We start from the raw sequence: 14,488 nt of genomic DNA on the forward strand, positions 1-14,488 counted from the left end.
GGAAGGAAGGGTGGGCAGACGTAGGGGAGGTGCTAATTGATCACCATGTTACGCATCACTTCGGCGTGCCGTGGTGGATACATGATGTACCACCGCAAGTCCATGGGGACGATGAAGTACAGTAAATGGAAGGGTGCACATGGCGGTGTGAGCCATTTCTACGGACGAACCCCGATGGTCGAGGAAGTGAAACGCAATGAACCAATTACTTTGATTGACCGTCGAATCATGCACTACGTGCACCGTTCGCGTCTCCGTCACTTTCAACTATTTCGTTCATATCAGCAAAAGTCAAACGCGACGGAGTGCAAATTGCGTGAGGGCGAGATGCTTCGTCGCCGCTGGCACAGAAAGCTACAGAAGTCATTTATTGCTTTTATGCAGTTCAAGACAATGAAGGTGCTCGAGGATCAGGCCAAGTTGGTGAACACATACGGTCAGGCGGCTGTGAACGCGGCGTTGGGCGATTCCTGGGACGCCGTTTCGGACAAGGAAAAGGACCGCAAGTATGTGACAATTAGGCGTCAGGTGAAGGCATTACCAGTTGTTAGCGTTGTGCCCAAACATGTAGCGACCATGAAGCAGATCCACAATGATCGCTTCAACTATCGCTGGAGGGTGAACTAAGAGGGGCACCTGCAATAACTGATTGCCTGGTATTTATTGCTTCCCTTTGTGGTTGGTGCTTGCGGCTGTGCTCCAGGGAGTGGATTATACATGTGCGTATGCATTTTTCTCCCACGCCCCGCTTCCACACTGAGATCAACGGACTGCAATACCCTTTTTCTCAAGAATGCGGCGCTTCTTGTTGTTGTTGTTGTTGTTGTTTTTTGTCTTTTTGCGTTTGGTGGCGCAGTGGTGGGGATGCGGGTTTCGTCTTTTTTGTCCCGGCGTGGTGGGATGGCGGGCCACCAGCTAGACACAGAAATTGCCCTGTCGATGCGTTTTATTCAGCAAAATGGAGTGGGGGGATGGTACCTTTTCTGTATACTTGCGTAAATGCCTTTCAGTTTCTTTTTTTTTTTTTTTTTTGGAAAACAAAACAACAAAAAAATGCCTTGTTCTTCTCTGTGAATGACGGGTGAAGCATTTAGGGGAATAAACTAAAAGGTCTCTGATTGGCAACCTGGCTCCCATGCATAAAGAAAGCTCATCGTCGTTCTCCGCAGAGGAGGTCGTTGCGCCTGGAAAATCCCCTCAGTACATGCAGCTGCCCTCGCCAGTGTACTTTGTGCGGTGGGTGGACGAGCGCCACGCAATTATTGGCGCTGGTGGGGGCGGTAGGCGTTTTGGGATGGCGAATCTTCTCGCGATTATTTCAGTAGACTCTACGCAAGGGCCGTGCGGTACTTCTTCCAGTGGGAAGCAGCAACAACGGACACCGAAGAAGGAGCCACTGTCTCCCACAATTCCCTGGAATTTTGTCGCGGCCATTGACATGGAGGGAAACATCCCATGGTGTGCTTCCACCTTTTTGATTTGTACGGACACGACACAACTTGCTCGTGGCGTGGTGGGGTACATTGCGGTGAGTCACATCACATGCTTCACACTCGTTGAGGTGTATGAATGCTGCAAGGTAAACACACTTGCAATGCGAAGGCTCGCATGCATCGAGGTCCCAGCGGATGCAAAGAACCCTGACAAGAAGCCCATTGCTCTGGTGCAGGGCGCCGTAGTTGTTGCACACGACGAAGGCGGTGTGTATGTCTACGGATTACACTCCCTTCTGCAACGCGCGCATTCGACCGAGGAAGAAAAAACAGTACGAAGAAAAGTAGAGGAGGCGGAGGCGGAGGCTCAGAACGTGAGTCCCTCTTCATCTGCCAGCGGTGAAGCAAAAGATGCCGTCTTCGAGACACCGCGAATATTACAGGAGGCAGAACCCCTTGCTGTTTGGCCGCTACCGGCGCGTCTGAACGATCTTCATGCTAACCGATTCTTTGTGCCTAAAAGAAAACCGGGAATAGAAAGGTCGAGGAAGCGAAATCACTCGAATCACATGCTCATTGTAGCTCTAGTTCAGGACAAGACACTTCGAATTACCACAATGAAGCTTCCTCGGAGACATAAAACGATTTACAAGGAGGAGAATGGAGATATAAAAGAGGGGAAAGCTACCACTTGTCTTGTAGATACGTGTATTTTTACCGGAAAGGACTGTCGCATTCCCTTCTCGCTCATGAAATCTTCTATGCGACTGGTGCAAGTATTTGGGGCGGAAGATGTGGCTCCATCCAAGGCAGAGCTGATTTGGTTAAAAGCACGCCGTCTACACCGGGAAACGGGTGTCCGAGGCCTAATGCCCATAGCGAGTTTTATTGTTGTGGTCTATGATGTGTTGGGAAATCAGTCTTACATGTTGACGGCTCGAGTGTCAAGCACGGCCAGTACTCGCAATGGAGATTTCTTTTCAAAGGATTCTGAGCCGGAGAGCAATGCCGGAAAGAAGCCCTCCAATCGGCTTGCACTCCAGGTGTGCTTTGCCCCTCAGCCTTCACCTCTGGTAAAGGAAGGCATTACTTCAATTAGCGCATGCCATTACCGCAGGCCTTGCAATGATTCTTACGCCGTCAGTGGCGAAGGCGTTGGCACCGTCGTTCCTTCCTACTGGCTGGCCGGAACAGTGGAGGGCACTCTCGCATTTATTGTCCACGCCGGTGATGGCACATTTCAGACCGTGTTGATTCGACCGTCCAAAAACAAGAGAGAAGCCAGACAATTTCCGGCTTTACACCGGGAGCCCATTTCTTGCGTGGCCGTTTCACAAATGAACGATGTTTTAACAACGGATATTGCGCAGAACGTTGTTGTGTCGACGCTACCGTTTTTTGAAGAGCCGCAATTTGCTTCATCGCTGTGCGAAAAGAGAAAAAGCGTCACTTCTCGTATGCCATGTCGCGAGGGCAGGATGAATTTTTCCGTCGATGACGACAAGGCTGTTGCCTGTGCAGGAGGCGATGCAATAACTGCGGTGGCGGATCCCACGTTGTTTGCTGGCGACGGGAAGGAAATATTTGTGCGGCCAAAGTGTGTGGCTCTTTCACTTTTTCCACCAAAACAGGGGTCCACATCGTCGCTGTTGCCCTTCCTTGCTTTGGCCACTTCGTTTAGCGTTCGGCTGTTGGTGGCTGTGGTGATTGTACCGTCCATTGCCATGCTGATAGCGTACTGGTTTTCGTAGGGGGCTCTGGGACATTGCGCCTGTACCGGGGCACAGGTTGTTTTTAGGGCCTCACGGCAAAATGCTAACTGCAGTGTAATGAGCGGTTATTTTCTAAGAAGGACTTGACTGCAGTTGAAGAAGCACCACTACGGCTGTCCTGTTTGAGCAATAAGTAAGGGATGAGCATCCCAATGCTGTTGTGTGTCGCAACAATTTCTCTATTTATTTATCTTCTTTTTTTTTTTTTTCCTTCTTATTGCCCTTTGCTTTTTTTTTTGTTTGTTTTGTGTTGTTGTTGTTTTTGTTGGTATAGCTTCTCTGCAGCCATAATATTGCATCAGACTAATTGTGGATTGAAAAGAGCCAAAAAAAATAATAATAATAATAATAATCAACAACGAAAAATAAAATAAAAAAGTCTTTTAACGATGGAATACCGCATCAATGAACTTGGCCGTTTCCGGATTCTTCTTGGCGGCCTTGCTGCTTCCCTCTGCATGTCGGTGATTTACGGCTTTAATCTTCTCAGCAATCATATTCAGAATGAATTTGACCTCAACGCGAACGACTTGACGACCATAACAACCGTTGGCATTGTTGTTGGGCTAGTGACGTTCCCCGGAGGCATACTGCTGGACTACGCGGGGCCGAAGTGGGTACTCGCCATCTCCACCGTTACTTGTTCACTGGGCGCTCTTCTCTTTGGGCTTACATTTCAAGGAGTCATCGCCGCCTCTGTGTTGCGTTTTTCGGTCTTCTGTGCGTTTTTGAACTTTGGGTGCTTCTGGTTTGACACTGGATCACTGATGGCAGTGCTCGGGAGCTTTCCGCTGACGAGGGGTCCTGTGGTGGCGCTGATGAAGACATATGGTGGTATCGGCTCCTCTGTGCTTGCTGTGCTTAACTACAGCTTCTTTTATGAGAAGTATGCGGCCTACATGTACTTCTTGGCAATTACTGTGGTGTTTCTTGGTGGCTTTTCGATAATTTTTGTTCAATTCCCACCGTATCACATTGTCGATCGCGAGAAGAAAACATTGCCGCTTGAGATCCAGGAGCGACGAAAGCTTATTGAGCCTTATTACCTGCAACAGCGTCCACCGATACAGCGATTTGTTGTTGGTTGCATCGTCGTTATTTCCCTTATTATATACCTGGTGACGCAGTCACTATGCTTGGCCTACGTGAGCGGTATCTCTAAAAATACTCGCATCGGCATCACCATTGGGGCGATTATTCTTTTATTCTCGTTGTCGGTGATTGTAGCGCCCTTTCGGTTTCTTGGTGGCATGTCAAAACCGCCGAACGAGGAACTTCCGCCGCTGCCGGATGAATTGGCAGAAACGGTGCAGCTATCCTCGACAGAAGCAGCGGATAGGGCTGTGAAGGAGACGCATGTTCCGAGCGACATTGACCCGCAGTATCAGGGGACTTTCTGGGAGGACCTGAAGACACCGGACCTGTGGATGATGTGGTGGAACACTTTCGTCACTTGGAGCTGTGCACTTGTCATTTCTTTCAACAGTGCCCAGATATACCGTGCATTAAACGATAATGAATACGACACCGCCACAAATTCCATGTACTCGGCTATCATTGGTATCGGGAACGCCCTGGGTCGTTTGGCGGTGGGGATCATAGAGTTTTTGATCCTCCGACGATCTCCAGAGCGTCGTCCTGCAATCACATGTCTCTACCCGGTTGCCTCGTGTAGTTTGTTTCTGAGTGTGTTTTTCTTATTGGTTTTGCCCTTGCGATCCAAGGCTGTCATTCTTGGTTTCTTGCTTGGCGGGATTGGCAACGGTGCAGGCTGGGCGAGCACGGCTTTGGTGATGCGCTCCGTCTACTCGAAGGACATCGGCAAACACTACAATTTCATGTATGTTGGTGCATTTTTTGGTATTATTGTACTTAATCGTTTTGCATACGGAGAGCAATTAACGCGGGCTACAAAGAAGGGCCCTCACTACCCCAATTGCGGTGGCAAGGCATGTATCCAGAATGGATTCATTGTATTCCTGTGCGTACTTGCAACCGCCATTGTTGCGAGCACGCTTGTGCACGTCCGATACACACGCTTTATTAAAAATACGCGTGCCGCTTGCGGAGAGAGGAACCCTGAGCCCACTGTTTCTAATGCTGAGAAACACCCGGAGGGAAGCTCTGCCACTGCAAATAACTAGGATCAAGGGTATACTTTAGCCTGCATACGTTAACCACCGCAGATGTATTTACTTTCTATTTACCCTTTACATCTTTTTTTTTCTTTGATGTTTAGGAATATTCCTTTTTAGAAAACGTTAAAACGCATTGTTTTTTTTTTGTTTGTTTTTTCTATATATATATATTTATATACTATGCTTGAGAATCGAGCGATCTATCTTGAGTTGGCATGCCGGGAAAAAAATGAAAATATTTCTCTTTCAAATTGACCAATGACATTTTTGTTGTAAAGCTTTGGTTTTACACGGTAACCAGATTTATAATCGGGCTTGTGTATTGCACGTTGTTAACGGGAGGACAACAACTTTCTGATGCGGAGTGGGTCACCGGCGGAATGGCTTTTAAATTCTTTGTTTGCCTAACTGGTCGCAGGGCGTTTTTGTAAGCGAGCGTGGGGAAGGATGTGCGTCCAGATGGGGCCGAATAAAGGTCTGATCGGACTCCATATGACCATTGTTTTTCTTTTGTGTGTGTGTGCTTTGTTTTCCATCTTCTAGTGGAGCGCGTTGGAAGTTGGCGGGCGCAGAATTGTTTCTTCTTTCCGCTCATCCCCTGCTGCCCTCCACGAGGGGGAGTTTTGTGGCTGCGTGAACCGAAAGACCGCCAATTTCTCTTGATGACTTTAAGACAGGCCTGGTGGCTGTACATTGAGTTATGTGAACCGCTTGACCCCTCCTCTGACGTGCGAGTGTTGGGCAGTTCTCATTCGGTTTAGGGTGCCGGGCACACTGAGCCCCACCGCGAACCTTTTCTTTTATTTTCTTTCTTATTTTGAGAGGAAGGGGCGGGGCCTCAGAGAGGGGGGCATTTTCTCCGAATTTTGTTTACCGCAGAGCCAGCAACGGAATGAATTCGATTTTTTTGCAGCAGTAAGTGATTGCTTTCACCTCGGGTGCTGGAGGACGCTGATAACCGTGCTGGACTGCGGGTGCACACCCGCAAACGTGTTTCTGGCCGGTCTGCGAAGGACGGCGGCGGCGGCCCCATGGAGCTTCCTTGCGACAATGTTCGACAGCTAGACCATTTGACCGTTACCAATAACAGGGTGGAATTGGCACCGTTGGTGGAAACGAGTTGGCGTGCCGGGCAACAGTGCTGTGGGCACAATTGGCGCCGGGGAAGGACGGCACACGACCATATTTTCTGAGGGCCAGAGCATCGTTTGGCGCACCCATAGCCGTCGGGTTGCGTTGCGGGAGGAGAAGGAGGATTGCCTGCCCCGGCGAGGAGTGGACCTGTGCACTTTTACTCCCCGAAGTGGATCCGATGGCGGATGAATCCAACGGCACGCGACTGTGTTGACGATTTGTGGAAGGACACTGTGTTACGATTCGTCATTTAGACGAGCGATGGGAACGAAATGAATTTGCGGAACTCCGCACAGCATGCGCTGCTTGTGAAAAGGGCGGGTATTATTTGTAGAGCCATGGAGGGGCCTGTCGCGGGGTGGGCCGGCGGTGGTGGACAAGCCGTCAGTGCGTGGATGGCGGTTCATCGCATTGCCAAGGGCACGGAACGCCCATGAGGACGCCGGGGTCATGGTTGCTCTGCCACTTCACATTTCACAGTATCTTAGCGCATTATGGGACGAAGCCGCCGCTTTGGTGGAATTGGTCGCGCCTTTTTACAGGCAGCTCTTTTGGCGGATGTGCACGGACGAGTTTCGGCTGTCGAGTGGGATTTGTGGATCTCGTGGAATTGACTCGCCCCCACACGGGCCACGAGTGTTGTCCGGAAGTTCCCCGCACCACCGCGGGGGTCTTGGCGGAAGACCCCGGGATGGTAAGACCGCAGTCTGTGGCGCCGCGCGTGGTAAGGAGACTTCTGTTGGGATTAGCAGTATCCGAACCAGCGGGCGGCGGAGGAGCGTGGTTCGGCGGGGCCAATGTGCGGCCAAAAAGTGGCGCCAACAGGAGAACAGGAGGTCCTTGCCAAGAGGTGCGAATCTATTGGTGTATCGTTCAGCCGCGCGACGAAGAGCGCCGCCTTGAGGCACGATGCGAATACGAGGATTGAGGGAGGCCGCGTTTCTCCGAAAGCATGCAGCTGAGGGCGTGGATGTTGTGGCCCCCGTAAGATGCTGCGCGGCGGTGCGGGGGATTCTCTCTTTTGACATTAGCTCTTGTTTTTTCAACATATTGCATCCCCGACTGTCGTGTTCTCACGATCCGGCAGGCGTGCCGCCATACGCACCGAAAGTGCGGCAGGAGCGACCCCGCAAATTGCCGGAGAAGGAGCTCGCTTGCCTTGGGGCAGCCTCGCCAGCTCCTGTCATGTTGGCGACAGACGCATCTATGCATCATTCATTTTGTGGGACTGGGCTTTTGTGTTCCTTTTTATTTTTCTTGCAAAAGATTTGTCTTCCTTTTCTTGTTTTATCCTGCACCGCTGAGGCAGGGGGATTGTCCCAGGGAAATGAGCACAGCTGGGGAAGAGGGGTGAAATAACCTGCGGCCAATGGCTTTTTTCTCCCTTTCTCTCTCTCTCTCTCTCTCTTGCAAAGAATCACACGTGTGTATTCTGGAACTGAATTGACGAGTGCTTTTTTCCTACCTCCGTGTCAGTGAGACCTCTCCGTCACGAAAAATTGTTCCGTTTAAAATGAGGGACTAAGAGCTGCGGTATTCGGTGTTTATCCGTGCCTTCCACAGTGTCATTGCCCTCAGAGAGACGGTTCCCCCACTACACTGATCACCTACCCTCTTTTTTTTCCCTTGTTGTTTGCAGCAGTGCAGTTTGAGGGGCGGCGCCGCAATAATGTACAGCATGCATTGCCATGGCGTTTTTCGCTCCATAGGATGCCTGCAAGAGCCACAATTGGCAAGCTCAGCGCCTCCCGCAGCCTTACTTCCTTTGCTACTTTCTGCACCCCTTGTCTACTGCAGGCAAATCATTCCCATTTATTCCCACACATGTCAAACAAATTCATTTGGGAAAATAACAAAAAGGGAAAAAATCCCGTTTGCGTCATCAAAATGAAAAAACACACTGATTATATTTTTGCCCCACATCTTTCTCTGGTGTAGTAAAGAACAAAGCGTCCTGCAAACTACAAATTCCACGAATAAAAAGTAGAATTCACAGGAGAGGAAAACACGCAAGAAGGTAAAAAGTCATGGTACAATTGATAGATGATCTGTTCCGCATGCGGATGCTGATAGCCGGCATTTATCTCGCGCTTGGCATTTCGTCCATGTACGGTTTCAGCATCTTCACGGATCATCTGCGGAACAAGTACGGGTATTCGCAGAGCGAAATCACGACAATCAGCACGGTCGGGATTTGCGTGGGCTACTGCGGGTTTCATGCCGGAGTGCTGTTTGACTACGTGGGTCCCACAGTCCTGCTTCCGCTTGGGGGTCTCTTTGGATGCCTGGGCTTTGTTCTGTTTGGGATGACATTTGACGGCACAATTACCACATCGAGCGTGGCGCTCTTTGCTCTTTACCAGGGAATCACCTCCCTTGGCCTTCCGATGATGGATGTTTCTTCCGTCATGTCGCTGATGCTGCAGTTCCCCTTGGAGCGCGGCTATGTGGTACTGATCATGAAGACGTTTAATGGGCTTGGAACCGCTGTGCTGATGGCGTATTTCAACGGCTGGTTCAAGGCGGCGAACTCTGATCAACCTGAGGAGAACAACTACTCCGGCTACGCGTACTTTACTGGGGGACAGATTCTGCTGTGCTCTCTCATCGGCGCGTGCTTCACGCGGTTGCCGACGTACTTTCCGTGCTCGTGGACAAAAAAGCGTCTGAGCAGTGAGGAGGCCGCGGAGCGGGAGAAAACGCTTGACCTGTACATGAGCCAGCATGCCCCCACGCGGCGTCTGCGGATTGGGTTTGCAATAGTCGTTGTTACGCTGATCTTTTCCACCACACAGTCGATCACCACGGCGTACGTGAGTACTTCCCGCGCGGGCTACTTGGCGATCTCGATCGTAGCGGTGCTGTTGATGGCATCTTTTTCCGTAATTGCGATGCCGTTCCAGTTTTTGGGCCGCTACACGCCCGTGTGTCCCACGCATATGGAGGGCATCGGGAAGGCGACCACGGAGCCGATGCATGAGCGGAAGGGCAAAACCGCATCTGAGGGTGCTGTGGCTGACGGCAACAACCTTGGCGCGAATGGGGTGGCCGTGCCAGCGCCGCAGTACAGTGGTTCCTTCTGGTCCCACCTACTCACCGTTGACTTGTGGGCGTTGTGGCTCGCTTGCTTCGGCATGTGGGGTACCGGCCTGGTGATGCAGATGAACGCTGCTCAGATCTATCGCAGCAAGAACAACGGCAAGTTTGACACCCGAACGCTGACGCTGTACGTCGCCATCATGTCTGTGGGGAGTGCTGTTGGACGCATGGCCATGGGGTATCTCGATATGAAGTTGTCCGCGTTACAGCGTGCAGGCAAGACAAGGACACTGACGACCATTGCGCTTCCCATTGGTCCCCTGCTGTTGGTGGTGGCGCACTTCCTCTTTGCCGTGCTACCGGGGAATGTGCTGCTGTTGCCGTTTTTGCTTGGAGCCATGGGCAACGGCGTTGGCTGGGGTGTGGGCGTGATCGCTTTACGGATGATGTACTCTGAGGATATTGGCAAGCATTATAACTTTTGCTTCACGTCCGGTGCCGTTGCTTCTATTGCGCTGAACCGCTTCATGTTCGGAGAGATGTACGATGCGGAGGCGCGCAGGCGCGGTGAGTTCCCCTCATGCAACCACCCCAGGTGTGTGCGAAACCAGATGTTTATTTTGCTGGTTGTGAACGTGGTCGCCACACTCGCCGCCGCGTTTGTACACTGGCGGTTTTCGCGCTTCACTCGGGCAAGGCTGGATGAGCGGGAGACACCGAACTCTCTCCAAGACGGGAAGGATATGATCGGAATGGGGTCTGGTGACCAGGCTACTGAGGAGGATCATCTGCAGTCATAGTGGCGATTCTGGCCGCTGTCCGTGAACGGTGCCGCCAGCCCTCCACTCATTGTATTTAATTGTATATATAAGCCTTTTAAAAATGCCTATTGGTACTTGTGTGTGTGCGTGCGCTGGTGTGTATGGGCTTCGGTGGTCAGGGATTTTTGCCCCTTACCACCGCTGCCACTGCCATCAGTACGACGGCCGCGCCGTACCGTCGGTGGAGACGATTCGTAAGGAATAAAGGTAGTGTGATTGAAAAATAAAAACTTATTTAAAAGAAATATTGTAGAATTATATAAGCCTTTTTTGTGTGTGTTGTTTGCTTTGGTAGGGACGGGGACGCTGTATACTGATGCCTGAATCGAATGTATTGGCCGTAGGTCATGCGATTGTTGCACACGAGGTCGTTGCGAGAATTTACTCACCCGCTGTTACTCTAATTCTAATTGTCAGTGCGCCGTGAGGAGAAGTTTAACGTTATTTTTTTTTTTTTCTCTTGCTTGGACGTTCTCTTCTTCCACCATTCGGACGCTGACGAGGCCGGCGTGGAGGAGGGGGCGGCTCATTTCGTCGCCAGAAGCTTGTGGAGGGAGTGTGCGACCAGATGGGACCGAATGAATTAATGAGCATCTTGCATATAAACATTGTGTTTTTTGTTCTGTTGATTGCTTATATATATATATATATATATATATTAGTGGAGTACGTTGTAAATTGGCGGGTGCGTTTACCTTCTTTTTTTTTATTAATTATTATTATTATTTGAATTTCTTTTGTCTTACCTCCTGCTACCTTCTGCGAGGGGGAGTTTTGTGGCTGCGGGACCCTTTTTTATGGAATGTCACTTGGTGGCTTGACAGCAAGTCTGATTATCTAAAATTGCTTATTGATCCATTTTTTGTTTTTGTTTCTTTTTGTTGTTGTTTTTTGTTTTTGTTTGGTTTTTAGGGGATTGTGAAGAGAATGATCGTGGGAGAGCTGGCTAACTTAATTAATGTATGTGTATATCCTGGTAAATGAATGCATTCTTTATGATACTTTTCTACCGTATGAATTTTTGGGAAGAACGCGACTTTGTAGGGGCAGGGAGCCGATAGAGGCCGGATAAATATTTGTTTTTATTTTGCCATCCCACCCACCCCCTTTTGATTCCCACCACGCGGCGGGGTCTTGTGGTTGGAGGACCCCAAAGTCTGCCACTTCGTAAGTAATAATATTTCAAATCCCAACTGAGGACAAAGGACCATGCTGGTGGTCCAGAGAATTCTATATATTGAATGAAAAGAAAACATTGAAGCAATTAACTAACGAACCTTTTTTCCTAACTTGTTTGGTTTCCATAGATTGTCAGGATCCGGCCAGCGGCCCGGAAGATTATTCTACTACCTTATGATCGTTGTATAAAACGTTCCTCTGAAGTGGAGTTATTGGGGACGCTAAAACAAACTTTACTCTTTTATTTTGCTCGTTGTTTTGTTGTTGTTTGTAAGAATAGGGATAAATAAGCCGGTGAGACTTCTATTTTAGACATCATGCACCAATTATTTTTTGTGTTGTTTTTTTTTGCCAGTTCTAGCTCCCTTCTTGCCTTTTTTGGAGGCAGGAACGGTGCGTATTTCATCTTGTTGTTGTTGTTGTTGTTGTCTGCCGCATTTTTCTTTCTCCGTCTCTCTAAGAAAGGTAGGAATGGCATCCACAAGCGAGAAGGTGGGGAACGACGTAGGAAAGAAAAGCGGTGTTTTATGCGCCCCAAGTAGGAACCGTCAAATAGGGGTGGATATGATAGGTACGGCGATGAACGAAAGCAAATACCCCAGCGAACAGAAAGAAGATATGCCATGCGAAGATCGACGACACACACTTTCACCACAAGCTTCACAAATCTTTGGCCGACGGGGCACGCAGATGTCATGTTCCATGAAGAGTGTCTCAAGCAGCTTTGGTAGGTTCTCTAAGACACTGGCAATGAAGGATGCCGTAATGCAGTATAGGCGGAAACTTCATGAGGCCTTGGGGAGCCTAAGAGAGGACTCTGACGCACCCCCGGCGCTGCGACGCCTTGCCCTTGCCGATGAGGATGATGACATTTATGACAGTAGCCTTCATCAATCGGAAGATAGGGAAGAAGAAGAACGGAGCACACAAAATGAGCAAAAAATTTCCGGCTTGGGGGCGCCAACAACGGCGCCACCATCGCCAATTGACGACAATATCGTGCGTTCTGCCAATAAACCGGACGAAATGGCGCGAGTGTGCTATATTATTTGTCACGAGAATGTGGAGCCCAGTTCTGGTTTCCAAAATGACGGTGAATACGGAAGGAGTGGGGATTCGTTTGGCAAGCAAAATATGGAGGCCCTTAGCCTTTCATCCGAACCGACATTATTTTCAAAAGTTTCCCGTGGATTGCCGCCTTCCGCTTCCTCGAGACGTTTACTGGGTCAAGGTGTGGCGCGGATGACGATGCGAGGATCTGCGTTTTCGAAACGCGACAGCAAGGACTCTCCAGAACAAAAAATCCTTCCCAGTCGTTCAGTTGCGGAAAAGTTTTTGTTGGATACGCCGTGCCGGGAGAAAAGTGACGGCAGTATACTGAAAGGACCAAGCAGTCCTGGTGGCGGTGGTGGTATGGTTGGTGCTTTTGCCTCCCTCGGTCCTTCTGGTGCCGCTGAAATTCATGCACGTTCTACCTCTACGTTGTTCGTGAAGCCAGTCGGCGCGCTGAAACCCGTTTTTTTCGCGGCTTCATACCCCCGAGCTGGAAAGCCTGAACGAACACAAAAAAACACCGCGAAAGACGGCGTCGCTTTAAAGAAGACACACCTCAACGAGGCGTCCTGTAACGTTAGGAGCGATAAGACCTTCCCACCAGAAGCCCACAATGTGAAAGTAGTATCGTTGAACAGCAGAAAAACCCACCAACGTGAGAAGACATGCGAAAGTGATAGTTGTTTCTCTCTGTCGACACCTCGACAGCAATCAACAGGTTCTTTGGTGCACTTTTCAGTTAATACACCCAAAGTTCCACTGCAGAATATATTAAGGAGTCCAAGAGCGCAGGAACAAAAGCGGCATCGGTATCACCATTCCCGGGTCTTCTCGTTCAGTCGCGTCAGTTCGGAGAGAAGTCCACGCAGTCCAGCAGCAGGCACTAGAATACGTCCGTTATGCTGTGAATCCCTGGAGTGGATACATCATCAGTTGCGTCAGCAGGGACATGTGGGTCACATGCCTGTATTTCTTTCTGGAAGTGTCACGGCGGAAGTTGGGGAAAGTGGGGCAGCCCTGTTACCGACACGGCACAGCAGCCAGTTGGAAGAAAACAGCGTCAGTAGCTTGATTCTTACTTGTGCAACTAGCAACGTTGATACGCTGCGGACCTTTTACGACGCACCACTAGACACCTTTATGGAATCTTCCACACTCACTGCAAATGGCATGACCAGCCCATGATGACGGAGGAAGAATACTACGGGAACAATAAGAAGCAAGTTGAAAGGTGTTTGGAGTGGAGAGGATCTGCAAAAGAATATAGAGAGGCGTAAAAAAAAATAATAATAAATAAAGTCTTTTTCTGTGTATTTGTGTTTGTGTTGTTGTTGTTTTTTTGTTGTTGTTGTTGTTGTTGTTGTTTGAATGTTAATGGAGATTCATGGTGTGTACACAATGCAGCATGGATACGAGAAAAGAAAAAAAAAAAAAAAGAAGAATACGGTAGAGATAAGTGGCGGCAATAAAAAAAAAAAACATGGGTAGGAGTATACATTGACTTTTATTCCCTTGCTATTATACACAACCACACATACATGCCTTCTATATATATATATATATATATATATATATATATATATATCTCCATATATATATATATATACATTTTTTTTTTTTCCTAGGAGTAAAAAAAAAGGACACTGCACAGCAGCGTTTGGATTTGATATGCTTGTTTTTTGTTTGTTTGTTTGTTTGTTTGGCTTTTTTTATTGTCGTTTTGCTGCTTTTTGGTGTTGTTGTTGTTTTTCCTTTCTTAAATTTTCCTTTTTTTTTTTTTTTTTTTTTATATGTATGCTTACATACATACATAAATAAATCCCTCTCTCTCTCTCTCTCTTTCTTTTCTTTTTTTTTTTTTTTTTGATTGGTTTTTCTTGTTTCCCGCGTAATTTATTCGTGATGTTGTGGCTGAAAAA

The 14,488-nt window shown here is 48.8% G+C and overlaps 5 protein-coding genes across 5 annotated transcripts, besides 22 other annotated features; all 5 read left to right on the forward strand.

Annotated features, from left to right (window-relative positions):
• Positions 1–11,228: part of a sequence feature (heterozygous, non-Esmeraldo-like haplotype) that runs on past the window's edge.
• Tc00.1047053506175.80 (hypothetical protein, conserved) lies at positions 46–627 on the forward strand (the record flags this gene model as incomplete). The annotated part of the gene is made up of 1 exon (XM_807794.1): positions 46–627. The coding sequence occupies one exon, from the start codon at positions 46–48 to the stop codon at positions 625–627; it is 582 nt and encodes a 193-aa protein (XP_812887.1).
• Positions 806–828: a microsatellite.
• On the forward strand, positions 1,136–3,184 carry Tc00.1047053506175.90 (hypothetical protein, conserved; the record flags this gene model as incomplete). The annotated part of the gene is made up of 1 exon (XM_807795.1): positions 1,136–3,184. One exon carries the CDS (start codon positions 1,136–1,138, stop codon positions 3,182–3,184), a length of 2,049 nt encoding a protein of 682 aa, XP_812888.1.
• Positions 3,380–3,472: a sequence feature (T-rich).
• Positions 3,538–3,558: a microsatellite.
• On the forward strand, positions 3,595–5,349 carry Tc00.1047053506175.100 (hypothetical protein, conserved; the record flags this gene model as incomplete). The annotated part of the gene is made up of 1 exon (XM_807796.1): positions 3,595–5,349. The coding sequence occupies one exon, from the start codon at positions 3,595–3,597 to the stop codon at positions 5,347–5,349; it is 1,755 nt and encodes a 584-aa protein (XP_812889.1).
• Positions 5,480–5,521: a sequence feature (AT_rich).
• Positions 7,857–7,885: a microsatellite.
• Positions 8,505–10,316, forward strand: Tc00.1047053506175.110 (hypothetical protein, conserved; the record flags this gene model as incomplete). Its single annotated transcript, XM_807797.1, has 1 exon — positions 8,505–10,316. The coding sequence occupies one exon, from the start codon at positions 8,505–8,507 to the stop codon at positions 10,314–10,316; it is 1,812 nt and encodes a 603-aa protein (XP_812890.1).
• Positions 10,972–10,996: a microsatellite.
• Positions 11,037–11,065: a sequence feature (AT_rich).
• Positions 11,197–11,240: a microsatellite.
• Positions 11,229–11,302: a sequence feature (haploid, non-Esmeraldo-like haplotype).
• Positions 11,248–11,680: a mobile genetic element.
• Positions 11,303–11,647: a sequence feature (areas not merged during assembly with more than two copies in the genome that could not be assigned to a particular haplotype).
• Positions 11,648–12,723: a sequence feature (haploid, non-Esmeraldo-like haplotype).
• Positions 11,924–11,945: a microsatellite.
• On the forward strand, positions 11,988–13,754 carry Tc00.1047053506175.120 (hypothetical protein, conserved; the record flags this gene model as incomplete). The annotated part of the gene is made up of 1 exon (XM_807798.1): positions 11,988–13,754. The coding sequence occupies one exon, from the start codon at positions 11,988–11,990 to the stop codon at positions 13,752–13,754; it is 1,767 nt and encodes a 588-aa protein (XP_812891.1).
• Positions 12,724–14,488: a sequence feature (haploid, Esmeraldo-like haplotype).
• Positions 13,844–13,867: a sequence feature (AT_rich).
• Positions 13,893–13,934: a microsatellite.
• Positions 14,116–14,178: a microsatellite.
• Positions 14,239–14,271: a microsatellite.
• Positions 14,331–14,357: a microsatellite.
• Positions 14,389–14,413: a microsatellite.
• Positions 14,409–14,434: a microsatellite.

Source organism: Trypanosoma cruzi, genomic scaffold (assembly GCF_000209065.1).
Source record: "Trypanosoma cruzi strain CL Brener 1047053516301 genomic scaffold, whole genome shotgun sequence".
Taxonomy (NCBI): domain Eukaryota; phylum Euglenozoa; class Kinetoplastea; order Trypanosomatida; family Trypanosomatidae; genus Trypanosoma; species Trypanosoma cruzi.